Source organism: Ornithodoros turicata, chromosome 10 (assembly GCF_037126465.1).
Source record: "Ornithodoros turicata isolate Travis chromosome 10, ASM3712646v1, whole genome shotgun sequence".
NCBI classification, from domain to species: domain Eukaryota; kingdom Metazoa; phylum Arthropoda; class Arachnida; order Ixodida; family Argasidae; genus Ornithodoros; species Ornithodoros turicata.
Window position 1 is genome coordinate 13,785,816 of NC_088210.1, and position 16,553 is coordinate 13,802,368.

The window sequence follows — 16,553 nt, forward strand, 5'->3', positions numbered from 1 at the left end:
CGGGGGAACGAAGAATAATCCTTCACATTTCGCTTTCGCTGACCCTGACACGTCGTGGACAATGGGCCGGTATGGGAGAAATCGGAACAGTTTGGAGGCCACCCGTTTCTTCTAATAAGCTAATAAGTTTCTATTAATAAGCTCCCACAGTTCAAAGCAACGCTAAGCACTCTGGGATTTTCTGAACTCCACTATCTGTTGAAAATGGGACAGATCCGCCTATTTTGGAGGCGTACGATCTTTTTTTTTTTTCAAGTCAGGAAACAAAATGACATATACCGGTATGAAACTTGGCTCTGGGTGGTGTTATGTGGTGAATCTCTGTTCTGGCAGTGCAGACAACAATCATTCCCAACGATATTGTTCCCTGTTTTGATTTATGGAAAATAGGAGGAGTGCGCCGTTTTGTGACACCGCGTGTACGCGAATGGCCACAGACAGGCTTAAGTTTCCACTCCCGGAAGTGATAGCGGTCCATATCGAAGTACCTGTGGCCAGAGTCGACAAAAATGCACACGAACAAAGTCTCAAAAGGTCTCGGATCCCTGTTCGTGTGTCTTCTTGTTCTATACTGGGGTTATTCGTCATGTTACAATTCCACCGACCTGCTTGTATGTTCAATCGTTGTTCCATTCCAATGACTTGACTTGAATTGATTGAATTCGGTTGACTTAAATTGAATGACACTGTGATACCGGTGTCATTCCTTCACGTGAGTGTCACACTCCACGGGTATCAAACTTCCATCACCGAATTCCAGCACTGTCCCGATATGAAAGCCCTGTGCCAATCCTGGACTGTGGGTCAGTGCATAGAGCATGCACTGCCACATTGTGGCTGTACTACTAGGCGTGTGGGGTATACAAGAGGATCGAATTCAACGGATCGATAATTTTGTTGCTTTCGTACCGTCCAGAGAGATGTCGCTAGTTTCATCCTGCAATGGCGCCGCTCCTGCTGCGTGCTGCATTGTGTATACGCACCGAAATGTTTCGAAGCGGGCAAGACCTGTGACCTTCGAAGGAAGGGTGAGACACAGACACCTCTGTCATCCCAGCTTCTGCAGTAGCAGTAGGATGACATTGCTTGCTTTGCACTGTAGAACGTGGCACGATATTTCGCGACGTAGTTTAAACGTTTACGCATAGTTTTTTTTTTCGGCACGTTTCATGCGGTCAGCTTTGACTCAGGAATATCGTTGGCTAAAGGGGAGAATTCGGCTGGCTGTCGCTCGTGATATATTTAAATATTTGTTTTGATGACGGGGTTGACCGGAGAGAAAATGGTCCTATGTCGAGTGAAGCAAATGCTTTAGCGTTCAGTTATTTATATAACTGTTCAGTTATTTAGTTAGTAATTAGTTATTTATACACGATGGGTGTCATCTTTAGCGAGCCTAAAGTTCTAAAAGGACTTTTAATGTTTTAAGAGCCCGGGCTCCTAAAGTCCAGGTGGTGGTGGTCATAGTGAAAGGACTCGACGCTGTCAGCCTCACAGAAATGGGCAACGTCACGACTGACGACCTGGGGGAATGTGCATCCTGGACCGGCTTCTAAGGGAACTGTGCCGACACATGTCTGAAAGCGTCTGAGGAAAACCCAGGAAAAATCTTGTAAAGAAACCTCACCGTATAGCACGCTCCTATCCAACCATAATCTCGAATGACATCGTTCTCTTTTCTGATTTTTTGGAAACTGGAGGCCTTTTACCCCAGTATAACCAACCATGCGTTCTTGTAGAATAACAATGGTGGTGGTAGCTGACCTGTATAGCGCGCGCAATTCAGAGAGCACGTAAACGAGTGAGTAGGGTTGGCCTTCCCACGTCACGTGCAGTACGTCACGGCAGCAGACCGGGCTGCACCTCCGGGTCGTGGGTCACGCCGCTCAGCGCAAGACTGATCTTTCGAGATGTGACATAAATTGAATGGAGCAATGATAAAGCAACGTCCAGCAAAAATACTTAAATTTAATTAATTAAAGCAGCATGGAGGGCACAACGAACGCATATTTTTTTACCCCGTTATATGAACTAAGAACTGTCACGTAAAATATTTGCTCTGGGAAGCGTGCATTTCCTGAAAAAAAAAAAGAAAAAGAAAAGAAAATGTTTACAAGAGTGCGCGTAGCGTCAGTGGCGATCTCTCCCGGCTCCTTTTGGCGTGTTCTGACGTCACATCATCCGAGCACTTTTATTGGCTGCTGAGAATAATCTGTAACGGTGCGGAGCGAGGAGACCGGTCAACTGCTTCACAGGCGCGGGATTAGCGTCGCCAAATACAACCGGAAAAAGGAAAGGGAGAAGGAAGAAGGCGCGCACCTCACTATTGGACGGGCGATGTGACGTCACATATGGTGTATTCACACGAGCGATATCCGCACGTAAGATCATGCCTGAAGAAAAAACGAAAACACTGTTCACGGAGCCGAACTTCCGTCCCGTGCTATGTTGAGACTTCACACGGTGCCGTAATATCGGGAGTGGCGTACTGCGCACGTAGCAGACGACACGTAGCAGACGACATCGACAGCGTCTTTTACTGTTCGTCTGCTACGGAATATTTTGTGACTGTATCGCTGGATATTCCACACGGTTAGCAGTGCACGTAAGACCGACGTTGAGTGTTGGTGCCCACGTGACAGCATAAAGCTATGACGTGTTTCGCATCTTCTGCTGTAGTATTCTGGGGAGTGTCATTCGTGTCAGTACACGAAGCCAATAGGGAAGGAGCTTTCTTGATGCTGAATCTGAAAGCTAAAATCTCTCTTGGCCGCCAGGATTGCGTGGTACTGCAGCCGTACTTTTTGTACGAATAGGTGTCCCAGGGCTTGTAATCGTAGTATCTAATAACATATATTTGTTTTCGAGCTCTTCCATGCGCCTTAAAACTAAAGTTTCGAGCAATCCTAAATGCTATTTCGCTGCTCCTTTAATACGTGTGTTCAAATTAGTTGTAAAGAAAAGTTTGTACAGAAATGCCTTCTCCTTCAGGTGAAAGCACGTCATGCTGTCCTCAGTGGTCCTACTCGCCATGATTGGCTGGAGCAAGTACCTTCTCATAAACAACGTCACTCTTCCTGAGATTCGTAAGCATCTTTTTCTAAATTGATTCTCTAACCCTTTCGTCTTCACGCACGCCGCAACGAATATATTATTGAATAATTTGGAAAGGTAAACGCTAAAATGAGGCTTGTGAAATGACAGTATATGAGTAACGTACGATCCACGGCAGTCCGGAATATAAACGTTTCTTTGTCACAAAGGACACTGTGGCACAGGAATGACTATAGTCACTGGAACAAGGGCTTTAGTTCCAGTTTCAGTTCCCCGTTCCAGGGACTTTAGGATTGACCAACATTTCGCTAAACTCACCCTGATACGATGGGATAACTTCGCTGAAGAGCTTCGCAGTAATTCCGCAGAGGGAAGTTTGCCATTCGTTCTGTGGAAGGTAGGTAGTTCTGTGGGGCTAGCTAAATCCAAGAGCGAAAGGGAATGCACTGTTAGAAAAAAAATAAAAAAATAAAAGGGTGGAGCAATTACACCGTTTAGGAGGTAATTGGTGTCGCACACGTTGTGCCTAAAACGTTGGACAGTTCTACCTGCAACCCGGTTGCAGTCGGCACGATTAGCGCAAACACCAAAACAAATCTTAGTTGCAATTAAATTCGTTGTACACAATGCGCTCAACGTCCATTGCACTGTCAATGCTGCGAACACTCCCTGAAAGTAGATTTCTTCTGTGACTGTGATAACAGCTCTTACACACATTTTGTACTGCACCTGCGAAGAGGCGGTAAGGTTTCCATCATTTTACACCCATTATCAGACGTTATATGTAGACTTAGGTGGTAACTATAGAAATTACCACCTTTTCACACCCTTTTTTCGTGGAGTGTGCACCTTGCTCCTCTCCAGTTAGTCATCTCCAGTACTACAACCGTCCTTCACTTTCCATTGGTGCACCGAGCCGCCAATTTCGAGCATGCTGACTACACCTTCCCCCAAACGTCCTCCCAACCTCACCCTGATATGTAGTTGTCTTTTGTTTCAAATGTTAGATCTTCTGTAAGTTCCCGCATTTCCGAGGTTCTAAAAAAAAAAAAAAAGTCACAGCATAACACGTTCCGTATACCGTCCACCATACAGAGTGATACTGTTCGCTTTCTCAGTTTGTTGAAACTGGAAGGCGTACGTCCTTTCGCGACAATTTTGAAGTGTGGTAATTGTCACTTGTTGGATGGTGCAGAGCTTGTTAATTGCGCGGTGAAGCTCTATTTTTAGAGTGCTCTTGAGAGACCGTAGTCTAGAGAGCTGACGTTTTACATTTTCATTGCTTTTTTTTTTCTTACAGCCGAATGTAACGTCGGGAAAGACGACCGTATGCAGATCACCATAACCGTACCCGCCACTGGTCCCCCACGACATTTTGCTGTTTACTGGTGGGGACGTCTCGCACGAGACGACGACCGGGCCGTGTTCTTCGACTACGACCCCACGTCGCAGACGGAGCGACCGCTAGATGTCGTTCGACCCGCACTATCTCCGAACGTGTTCGTTAGTCGCCTGAAGCTTTCATCCTTTCAAGACGTGGGCTACACCCCCAAGTGTCTTATGTGGGCGAAGTACATCGGTGGCGGAGGCCAGGAAGACTCCCGAACGTGTTTGCAGACACAGCCCAACTGGATGGAGGTCAACAGGCAACATCTTTCTGTGCTGCCACTCAACAAACTATTCATACCGGGGACGCACAATTCTGGTAGCATCGTCACGAACGCGACCCAGAAGGGTATCGTCTGGAACTACATCATGACCCAAGATCTCTCAATCCTGCAGCAGCTACTGATGGGGATTCGCTACCTCGATCTGAGGATTGGTTATTACACGGGGGACCACCGGGAAAAGTTTTGGGTCGTTCACTCCGTCTTTAAAACAGCGACGACTCTGCGAACAGTCCTCGAACAGGTCCGTGAGTTCATGGAACGCACGAACGAGGTCGTAGTGTTGGACTTTCATCGTTTCCCGGTTGGCTTTGAAGACCATCACGTGCATTACGCCTTGTGGGACTTCGTACTTCAGGTTGTGGGCCCTGAGAAGATGACTCCAGCGTACCTCACCGAGCACGTGCAGCTCGGAACGCTGTGGTCATTGAACAAGAGACTCGTGGTCTGCTACAACAGCAAGGCGAGACCGAGACATCCCCTGCTGTGGCCTGGCGTCCTGCACCGGTGGGCCGACGCCAGAACAGGAACAGAGCTTTACCACTTTCTCGAGGGAACTCTGTCCGAACCCATTGAGCGTTTGTGGGCTGCCACAGCAGCCCTCACGCCCACTTACAAAAGTGCTTTGCTAAGTCCCCGCACAGGGCTCAGGGACCTCGCCGACAGTGTAGCCTACAACTTGAGCCAGTGGTATCGAGATAGGTGGTGGCACAGCGCCAATATTGTGGCGACTGATTTCTTTTTGAGCACCGCCATTGTGGACACGAGCATTTTGGCGAATATTTGGCGGTCGTATTGTCCGGAAAGGTATAGATGGCGAGACGCGGAAGAGTCTAGTTAGTGAACCTATATAGGTAGTGAGAATTAGCTGGGGCGAGAATTCATCGAGGAACAACGCAAACACCTATCCTTCAATGCTCAAGAAACACTAACTCAGCAAAGGCCAATGTGCCGATGCCAGGATAAGAACCTCAGTCATCATGACTTCCGCTCTGCGAAGGTAGTGCTTATACGTCACATCGGCATGGAATCCCCCTGGTATATGGTGCCTCAAGTGCAACGGGAACGGACAGACAAAGACGCTTTCCCCCTTCTCTCACACGTTTTTCACTCACTCATTCATTCAAGCACGGGACATCATGATATCTAATGCAAGCAACGAGAATCAGCCGAGGTGAACTCCGTCGATGGACGACACAAACACAGAAGACCTTCAGCGTCCAAGGAGCAATGGAATTCACATAACTCGGGAAAGTTCTGGTGTTGGCATTTTCCTGACTTATTTGAATTTCGGAGTGTATAGCATATATATGCATATGCTCTTGCGCTTATAAAAAAACTTAAAAATATTTTTCGCCGGGCATTGAAATAGGCTGGTCCAGTTACATGGGCCTGAGCACTACAATGATACTATACGTGTTACTTCATCGCAAATTCGAACCTATACAGTTCACACCTACACGGGACGCTGCCCGCCTTACGAGGCCAACTACAGTAACCGTAGCACCACGAATGAAGTGAGATTCTACCAGATAGAACCGTGTGCGGACGCACTAATATTGTTCAAAATTCAGTCGCCTTTTCATGTAACAAACGGGTATTAAATATGGACCGCACAATTTGCTTGGAATACGCGCTACGACAGTGTGTGTCTCTGTGCATGGGAGAGGGTAGAGTTTCGAGAAACCATGTGACCGAGTGTCTGTCCACTCACAAGGCAGCAATAAGTGGGTGTTTGTTTACTGGCATGGGTGCACACACGAAACCACGTGCGGTGGTGCTAGTGGTGGAAGGACTCGCCGTCGCCGGCCTCGCAGATGTGGGCAACGTCACGACTGAAGCCTCGGGGAATGTGCGTCCTGGGGTGACTTCTAGGGGCACTGTGCCGGCATATGTCTGAGAGCGTCTGAGGAAAACAGAAGAAAAACCTCAGCCAGCACAGCCAGCACCGGGATTCGAACCCGGGCACCTCCCAGTCTCGACGTTACATGACTAGCACGCTAACCACTGAGCCAAGCGAGCGCTTCAATCTTGAACTGTTGCCTCCTTTTATTTGGGAGAGTGACCAATGAGGTCGCTTCACCGGCAATAGGGGAAAGGAGGAAACGAGGGAGCTGCGCGAGCAGCTGGCCTACTGGCCTAGCGTCATTGCCTTTAAAGGAGAAGTGAAAGATTCCTTAAAGGCCACGGAAGGGTGTACGACAAATACCGCGCGTTCTCGCACAAGAACAATGATCCTAGCTGGCCTAGAGTCACTAAATAGGGAGCGGAGTAGTGACACTGAGCCACGGCGGCAAGCGAGCCCGCCATCTTGGATCAGCCCGCCATTGCGCGGCTACGTCGCCTAGCAACGCGACGCCAATCTCCCCCTTCTCCGTCGGAGAACAGCCGCAGTATACAGCCAGCTCGCAAGCGAGGAAACCGGTTTTGAATGGAGGTGACATAACATGGACGGCGCATTCGTGGAAGGAGAAACCACGTGACACGATCAATCCAATCGCGGACACCGGACGGAGGCTCCAGCGAGGAAAGGAATGCAGTACTCTGTACCCCTATTTAGTATGTCACGTCACGTCACATGAAGAATTCTGATAAGAGTTCTTCCCGGCAGCCAAAAGGGTGATGCTGAGAGGTCATTTGAAGGTCAAAAGGGAAGCTAGGGGGAACAGAGCTGGTATAGGCCGACGGTCCCTTCTTGACCGCGGAATGAGGTCGGTTGGCAATTTGCGTGGCTCTCAACGATTATTTTCCCACATATTCCTAAAGAGCTTTTACCAATGCAACGGGGGAATTGTTTGTTTACAACGGGGGAATTGAGGTTTCGGGTATGTTCTGCTTCGGCTGTCTATTTTTGGGATGACAACGTTACCTTGACTCCGTAAAGTTTCGGCTTGTATCGAGAAATCTCAAATGCCTACGAAAGAAGGCTAATTAAAGTAACCCTATGTTCCTGGCAAAAGTCCTCCGAATATGAAAATATTGACCTCATCTTTTTTTTTTGTGTGTGTGGAGAAGTTGATTTTTAATAGGAGTTTATAAAAGTCAGCGGGAACGCCCTCTATATAGTTACTCATAGGGGCGTATTCATTCTACATAGTTCCGTATAGCCCAGCCCAGTCTCCATTCGTGAATCACGGCCACCGCGTGCCTGAGAGAGAGGAAGGTGCATTTCATGTGGTCCCTAAAACACGTTCCGATAAGCTCAAATACAAAATACATGTGTCGAGTTAGGACTGTTCACTTGCCCCTGGACCTGTATTAAGAGATGTATGTAGCCGGCATTTGCTGATTAACCGTCGCCAGAGCTCCGACCCTATCGAGCGACATCCCGTGCACGCTCACACGCGAACTTCCGCCACGCGCATCCCAAGCGTGACTGCGGTTCGCTTTGTCTGAATTCGGCCACTTGCCACCACGCCCGCGTAGCCCCAAACCCAACGCCCTGAAGCTAGGGAGAAGCATGGCCTCGCAGCCGCCGCCGTCCCCTGGACCGGCGAGGGGTCCTTGTTTTCGGGTTACTCCCGACTCGAAGGAAGAGGGCTACCGTTACCAACAGCGGGTCTCCATTGGCGACACTCACGAGGGCCAGTTCTGGGGTGACGAAACCCTGAACCCCAAGAGGAACCTGCGCTTTGAGCGCGACAGCCATGCTCAGGAGTATTCAAGCCGACGAATGCAAAGTCAACAAGTGAAGCGCATGGGAGAGCACCCTGTCCAAGCCTCAACTTGCACAGAGGGACGTACGATTCGCTCCCATTACCAGTCGGCGGAAGTTGACCGTACCTGCAATCATTCAGAATGGATCCAGCGCCACTCTTCGCAAGCGATACAACAATACCAGCAGCACCATACGCTGCGCCAGCGGCCTCAGCAGGAAGGCGGAAGATGCAGCTCGTTTGGTGAAGTGGTGCAAATGCAGGCCATTCCTCCAGTGGTTCAAATGCAGGCCATTCCGGCAGGTACACCTGCCGTAGAGGCAGTTCATATGACATCCGATTGCTTCGTGACGGTGGACGACGAAGAGCGAGTTAACATGTGTGCAAACCTAACACGTGGTCGCAGTGGTGTGCAGGCTGCCGCTGTCCAGCGACCTGCATTCTTTCCTGGCTTGGGCGATGGAATGGGAGTTGCTGTCCAACGGCCTGAGCTTAGTGGGTTAACTTCAAGCTGCACTGCTCTGGAATGTATCACTGGGATGTTCCAAGACACAATTCAGAAGACCCGTCAGTTGTCCATCGGAGATACGTTGCGCCTGGTACCTGCTGGAAATGGGGACGTCGTTACCGCGTACGTGGTTGATATAATCGCAGAGGGAGAGGAGTTTGACGACGATCGGAAAAAGAAGAGGAAGAAGAAAAAGAAGAAGAAGAAAAAGAAAAAGAAGAAGAAGAAGAAGAAGAGGAAGAAGAAAAAGAAGAAGAAGAAGAAGAAGAAGAAAAAGAAGAAGTCGAAGAAGAAAAAGAAGTCGAAGAAGAAAAAGAAGGAAACGAAGGCTAAGAAGACAGAGGAGCCGAAGAAGAAGAAAGGGGAAGCAACAGTGGGCAAAGATAGCAGCCTTGCCACACCGTCTTCAGGGAGCACGCCGAGCACTACTACAACCAGTGTGACAAAGCCAACAGAAAAAGTCGGAAACGTGAAGTTTGATGCAAAGACTGCTCCAGCAAAGCCAGAATTGAAAGTGCTGATCTCGAGGCCATCAGTGTCCAACATTGCTCCTGTCCCGATGCCCCCAGCAGTTTGTACACGGACATCGATCATGAGATTGCTACCCGCCATCTCCCAGGTAAGTTCGCAGTCACGCAAACATCAAAATTTGACGTGAAGAGGCGGATGCGTCGTTGAGCACTGCAAGCGACAGCTAAGTTAGTTTTTGAAGTTGGAAGCGGTTTGTAATGCACGGTGCTTCTTAGCAGTGAGTTTACCACTCTTCCTTCTGCAAGGAGGGATGGCGGGCGCTTTTTAAAATGATGCCCTTCGCCGTCAAACCTAATAAACTTTATCCCTGCAGACCTCGCAGTGTAACAACTGCGGTACCATCGTTCCTATGCCGCTTGCTATTGGTCAGCCGCCAGCCATGAGGTTATCCTCTCCTCAACAACCATCGTGGTCTTCCAGGTGGGGAAGTCGTGGGCGCTCTCCTCCCCAGTCTCCATTACCAATGGTCGAAGACGAGTGGCCATCACCTGAGGGGCGAGAACCTAGGAGACGGTCTCGTACCAGTTCCCGGAGGCGCCGGCGATCTAGATCATCCAGGCGACGTTCCAGATCACGTTCATCAAAGCGACGCCGCAGAAGATCAGATTCCTACAGTTCGAGCAGCTCTGAATATTCATCTTCGGATGATTATTCACGCCGACGTAGACACAGAAGCAGTCGCAGACGTACTCCCGAACCATACGAAGCTGATCCACCTCCACCGCCTCCAAACGACCCTCTAGAAAGACACTACACGGAACCTGGGATTGTTGGAAGACCAGGCAGACCGATGTATGCCAGCCCATCGTACCCATTTCGAAAAGCACGTTCCTACGACATAAGCCCACCCAAGGTCCCGTGCTACATAGAAGGCACTGGATTTCGTACGGCGTCTCAAGTGCAAATGCCCGTCGTGGTCGAATCTGAACTTATGCTTGTACCTGAGAATCCTGAAACAGCTGCTCAGACAGTACCACCACCCACTGCAGCCTCAGTGCTGTGTGTCATGCGAAAGTCTTTGCCACAAGTTATACAGCCACAACTACCCCAGATTCCTTCAATGACACTAGCGACTCTGGCCACCTCTGCTCTCCCTGGGCCATCTCCCATAGCTCTTGCACAACTGCCAATGACTGCGACACCGATTTATTCCCAGCAACTCCCCATAACACCGTACGTGTCTTCTGCACCCCTGCTCGTTAACGCTACGTGTAATCAAAGCCCGTGTCAGAATACGACGTCAAGTTGTACATTTTCCACGGATAACACGTCGGTCAAGGTGTCCATGGACACTCAGCCCTCATCTTCAAGTTACATGTCTTCAGGTCCTAGAACCATGGGCCTGTATACAAAACAGTCCGGTGACCCCTGGTGGTCACCCTATGGGTACATGAAGAGGATGAACCAACAAGGCAGCCTTGCAGTTACCTTCATCTTCCTTGTTGGCATTGTAGCATGCCTTGTAGCTATCCTGACCCGCTTCGGAGCTGGGCGGCCACACAACCTACGCGAGTCGGTCGGCGAGGTGGATGATGACTCTCACGCCATTCACGGTCCGTGGACTAACCGAACGGGAGGCGGCACCCTTATGGAGCCTTACGGACTCTGTCAGACATTAGAATGCCGAAGAGAAGGATTGTTTCTCAAAAGTCTTGTCGACAACGCGGGAGCCTGCACGAATTTCTACGAGTATGTGTGCGCGCGCACTTGGAAGAAGGGTCACAACGAAGGATTGTCGTCCGCTGACCTTATGGTGAGGGACGTCGAGTCGTCCATTATTAGCTTCATCAAGGCCGGCAGCGTAAAAGACAGAATGGCAGAAGGAGCCATAGTTTTATGGAAAGAGTGCATGGATGTTGACAGGATCAGAACACTCGGCAAGGAGCCTTTTACAACAGTTCTCAACAAAGTTGGGTTGGATGGCTGGCCATACGGGCTTGCTGCTAATGTCTCGGGGAGAAATGTTTGGAATGTGTCTGGAGCATTGATGCGTCTACTCAGTCTGAGCACTTTTCTAACCTTCGTCGTTGAACCAATCGCCGCGAACAACACAGCTCCGGTAACTATTCGGAAAGGTCCCCTACAGAAATCTACTGCCTATTTCCACGACAATGACACGATCGACGAGTTCCTTCAAAGAATAAAAAAAAGACTAAGCCTTATGGATCCACAGAGCGAAATGGATGAAATTGTCAGTGACATCTTGGCATTTCTAAGAACTATTTCCAAACTGAGTGACTTTGAACGTGACAAAGTGGCTATCGAAAATCCAACTGAATTTGAAACTTTCATATCGTCCGCTTTATCTGGCATTTTAGATCTCAGTAATGGCACTGTCATCAACATCCGCCACGGAGGAGCTGTGCAGGAGTTATACCAAACGATACAGTCAATGCCATCCAGAGCAGTTCTTAATTTCTTGGGCTACGCTGTAGTGGACTATCTCTGGCTGTTCTCCCCGCAAGGACATTTATCACCAGAACAGATAAGAGCTAGAGAGCACGACTGCATCCGTATGGTTGAGCGAGCATTTCCGACACAGGTCCACTACCTAGGCTACGTGTCCACGAAGCACCACGTAGATGTTGTTTTTTTCACTGATTTAGCCCACAATATAAAGCACCAGGTCATCAATTCCATACGAAATCTGTCCTGGATGGATACCAGCACGAAAACTCGCGCCGTCCAACAATTGTCAAGTACACGGGTCAGACCCTTCTTTCCGCAATGGATGTTATACAACCACCAGCATCCAGAAGCATCTCGTCCAAGCCTCACTCCACAGGAAGGTCTTGTCTCTTATCAGTCAATAATGCAAAACACCTTCGAAGAATCCGTGAAAGCTCGAGTCATCAAAGGGGACGACTTCTGGATGGGATCAGTGTTTGACCAGGACTGCACATATGACGAAGAACGCAACGTGCTTTTCCTACCACTGTCTATGGCGAACACAACAAAGGGTACGACGAAACTCTTCCTCTCTTTCCACATACCACATGTGGGGGTAAAACTTGCAAGATGCCTTCTTGAGGCCGTAGGCTCTTCACAATACACAACTGTTTGGCCACAGGCCACTGTTCGAAAATTCGCGAATGTTCGCAAGTGCTTCGAGGGACCTAACCCTTCTGGCACCGTCCTAGTCCAGGACCCCAGTCAAAGGCCGTCAATTACTGCTGGTGACGTTTACGAGCACGCCGGCATCATTCAAGCCCATAATGTTTTCACGAGCGGGATTCGTAAGCTTAGCAAGAACTTCCAGGACTATCGATTCGAGAATGCGAAAGACTTGTCCACGGAACAACTGTTCTACATCTACTACACCAGTAGAAGGTGTCATGTTGGTGGTGCTAAGTACGAAACATCCCGAATGTCCCGGCATGAAAATTCGAGGCTGGTGAACCTTGTTCTGTCGCACGACAACTTGTTCCACAAAGCGTTCAACTGTCGTCAGAATGCGACCATGAATCCGTTGAAGCAATGCCACTTCTGGACGCGGTAAATGCGGCGGTAAAAGTACGCTTGGTTTAGTGCCAAAGGTTTCACTACGCACAACTGCAGCGGCAGTGGAATTCTCATCGGTCAGCACTATAGGGAATAACGTTCACACATTGCACGGGCATTAACGCACCTTTTAATAAACCTGTTAATAAACCTCTGTGGCATGTTCATTCTTCTGGCATTATTTATTTACCATCAGGGCCCGCATCCTGGAGAGGTGGCCCAGATAGTGGGCTTATGTCGGCAACGCGCGCTCTACCATACGAATGCAGTCGGAGTCTCTGGCTCTTGTCTGTTCCGGTGTCTTAAGTGTCCTTGCGAAGACAACAGCCAGAGATTGTCCACGACAGCGAATCGCAGGTGATTGAGAAATGTTCTAGGTGGCGTTTCCCGTATCGTTTTGCATGACTTTTGCACAGCTTACTCATGACTGATGCTAATTACGGTGCCGTTACTGAGGTCTGAAATCCCAGATGAAACAGATGTAGTGGCAGATGTTATCCGCGATCGCTTCTGTAGTCATGGCTCCTGCTGCTGCAGTTTCAACCACGTGTAGCTTACCGCCTGTGGCTATCTCGCATTTCTCGCATAACTTGGTACGAATCGATCATATACAACTCACAGTTTCAAAGGACAAGCATTGGGAACGAGTCTGTGGACTCCTAAACATGAAATAACCCTTTCCGATCCTAAAAGCGAAGAAGTCGCTGCTCCGTACATGGTGGGTGGTGGTGGTGAAAGGGCTTGCCGTTGTCGGCCTCACGTATGTGGGCAACGTCACGACTAACGCCCTGGGGAAATGTGCGTCCTGGGCCGACTTCTAGGGGAACTGTGCTGACATGTCTGAAGGCGTCTGAGGAAAACCCAGGAAAACCCCCAGACAGCACAGCCGGCACCGGGATTCGAACCCGGGTACCTCCCAGTCTCGACGTGACATGGCCAGCACGCTGCTCCGTACATTTTTACTGAGTGTCCAGTTAATTTCTGCAATCATCGCTTTGTAGACGACCCAAAACAGCATAGTTCGACCAGGGTGTGCCTTCTTCGCTGAAGCCGTGATGGCCGAGACTATGTCGGCAACCTTCGTGGTGGAGTTATCACGTCATATGAAGGATACCGATAACATCTTCGCGGCAGTCCAAGGGGTGATGCTGAGAGGGGAACAGAGCTGGTATAGGGCGTCCCTTCTTGACCGCGAAATGAGGTCGGTCGGAAATTTGCGCGGCTCTAAACGATTATTTGCGCACCTTTTTTTTTTAAAGAGCTGTTACCAATGCAATGGGGAATTGTTTTTTTAATGGTTTCGGGTATGTTGTGCCTGGGCTGTCTATTTTTGGAAAGACAACGTTATCTTGACTTGGTAAAATTTCAACTTGAATTCAGAAATCTCAAATTCCTGCGAAAGAAAAGCAAAAGTTCCCAGAAGATGAAAATATTGACATTAAATATTCGCATTAAACATATTCCGCCCCCCCCCAATCTATTTTCTCTCTCTTTTTCTTCTTTTTTTTTGTTGAGGACAAGTCGATTTTTTTTATAGGAATGTATAAAACGTCAGCGGGAACTCCCTCTAGATAGTTACTCATAGGGGCGTATCGATTCCACATAGTTCCGTATAGCCCAGCCCAATCTCCATTCGTTAATCACGGCCACCGCGTGAGTGAGGGAGAGAAAGGTGCCTTTGATGTGGTCCCTAAAAGAAGGAGAAGAAAATACATGTGTGAAGTTGCGTCTGTTCACTTGCTCCTGGACCGTATTTAGAGAAGCATGTAGCTGGCTGATTAACCGTCACCAGAGCTCCGGCACTATCGAGCGACATGCCGTGCACGCTCACACGCGACCATCATTTTATTGGAAGAAGAAGAAGAAGACCTTCTGCCGCGCGCATTCCCAAACATTAGTGCGGTTCGCCCCGTCTGAATTCGGCCACTTGCCATCAAGTCCGCGTAGCCCGAAGCCGAATGCCTGGAAGCATGGCCTCGCAGCCGCCGCCGTCCCCTGGGCCGGCGACGGGTCCTTGTGTTCCGGTTCTTCCCGACTTGAATGAAGAGGGCTACGGCTACCAACAGCGGGTCTCCTTTGGCGACACCCGCGAGGAAGAGTTCAGGGGTGACGAAATCCTGAACCCCAAGAGGAACCTGCGCTTTGAGCGCGACAGCCGTGTTCAGAAGAATTCAAGCAGACGAACGCAAAGTCGACAAGTCGAGTGCATAGGAGGACACTCGCTCCAAGCCCCAACTTGCAGAGAGAGAAGTATGACTCGCTCCCGCTATTGGGTGGCGGAAGTCGACCGTAAGTGCAACCATCCAGAATGGATCCAGCGCCATTCTTCGCAAGCAATACGACAATACCAGAAGTACTATACTCGGCACGAGCCTGCTATTGGTCAGCCGCCTGTCATGAGGTTACCCTCTCCTCAACAACCTGGGCACCAACTATTGTGGTCTTCCAAGTGGGCAAGTCGCGGGCGTTCTCCTCCCCAGTCTCCATTACCGCTGGTCGAACACAAGTGGCAATCACCTGAGGGGTTGCCGAAGCCTAGGAGACGGTCTCGTACCAGTTCCCGGAGGCGCCGGCGATCTAGATCATCCAGGCGACGTTCCAGATCACGTTCATCAAAGCGATGCCGCAGAAGATCACTGTCGTACAGTTCGAGCAGCTCTGAATATTCATCTTCGGATGATTATTCATACGGACGTAGACCCAAAAGCACTCGCAGACGACCTCCCGAACCGTGCGATGCTGATCCACCTACACCACCTCCAATGGACCCAGGCAGACCGATGTATGCTAGTCCATTACGTGGACGTTGGAAACGGGCAGGATCTTACCCATTTCGGAAAGCACGTTCCTACGACATAAGCCCTCCCAAGGTCCCATGCTACATAGAAGGCACTGGCTGTCGTACCGCGTCTCAAGTGCAAATGCCCGTCGTCGTGGAATCAGAACTTACGCTTGTACCTCAGAATCCAGACACAGTTGCTCAGACAGTGCCACCACTCACTGCAGCCTCAGTGCAGTGTGTCATGCGAAATTCTTTGCCCCAACCAGCACAGCCGCAAGTTATACAGCCACAACCACCCCAATTTCCTTCAATGACACTAGGGTCTCTGTCCACTTCTGCTCTCCCTGTGGTACAGCCATCTTCCATATCTCTTTCACAACTGCCAACGCCTGCGACACTGATATATTCCCAGTCACTGCCCTTAACACCGTACGTGTCTTCTGCACCCCTGGTCGGTAGCGCTGCATGGGATCCAAGCCTGTATCCGAATACGCCATCAAGTTGTACATTTCCCACGGATGATACGCCGGTCAGGGTGTCCGTGGACACTCAGCCGTCATCTTCAAGTTACATGTCTTCAGGTCAAAGACCCATGGGCCTGTATACAAAACAGTCCAGTGACCCCTGGTGGTCACCCTATGGGTACATGAAGAGGATGAACCAACAAGGCAGCCTTGCAGTAACGTTCATCTTACTTGTTGGCATTGTAGCTTGCGTTGTAGCGATCCCCAGTCGCTTCGGAGATGGGCGGCCACACATCCTACGCGCGTCGGTCGGCGAGGTGGATGATGACTCTCACGTCATTCACGGTCCATGGACTAACCAAACGGGAGCTGGAACTCTTACGGAGCCTT

The 16,553-nt window shown here is 49.6% G+C and overlaps 2 protein-coding genes across 2 annotated transcripts; both read left to right on the forward strand.

Moving 5' to 3' along the window:
* The first annotated feature begins 946 nt into the window (after positions 1-946).
* LOC135370118 (PI-PLC X domain-containing protein 2-like) lies at positions 947-6,382 on the forward strand. Its single transcript, XM_064603808.1, has 3 exons — positions 947-1,028; positions 2,992-3,086; positions 4,355-6,382. The coding sequence occupies exons 2-3, from the start codon at positions 3,005-3,007 to the stop codon at positions 5,560-5,562; spliced, it is 1,290 nt and encodes a 429-aa protein (XP_064459878.1). The 5' UTR covers positions 947-1,028; positions 2,992-3,004; the 3' UTR covers positions 5,563-6,382.
* A 1,654-nt stretch (positions 6,383-8,036) lies between these two features.
* Positions 8,037-13,071, forward strand: LOC135370453 (uncharacterized). Its single transcript, XM_064604198.1, has 2 exons — positions 8,037-9,504; positions 9,730-13,071. Exons 1-2 carry the CDS (start codon positions 8,182-8,184, stop codon positions 12,913-12,915), a joined length of 4,509 nt encoding a protein of 1,502 aa, XP_064460268.1. The 5' UTR covers positions 8,037-8,181; the 3' UTR covers positions 12,916-13,071.
* The last annotated feature ends 3,482 nt before the right edge of the window (positions 13,072-16,553 follow it).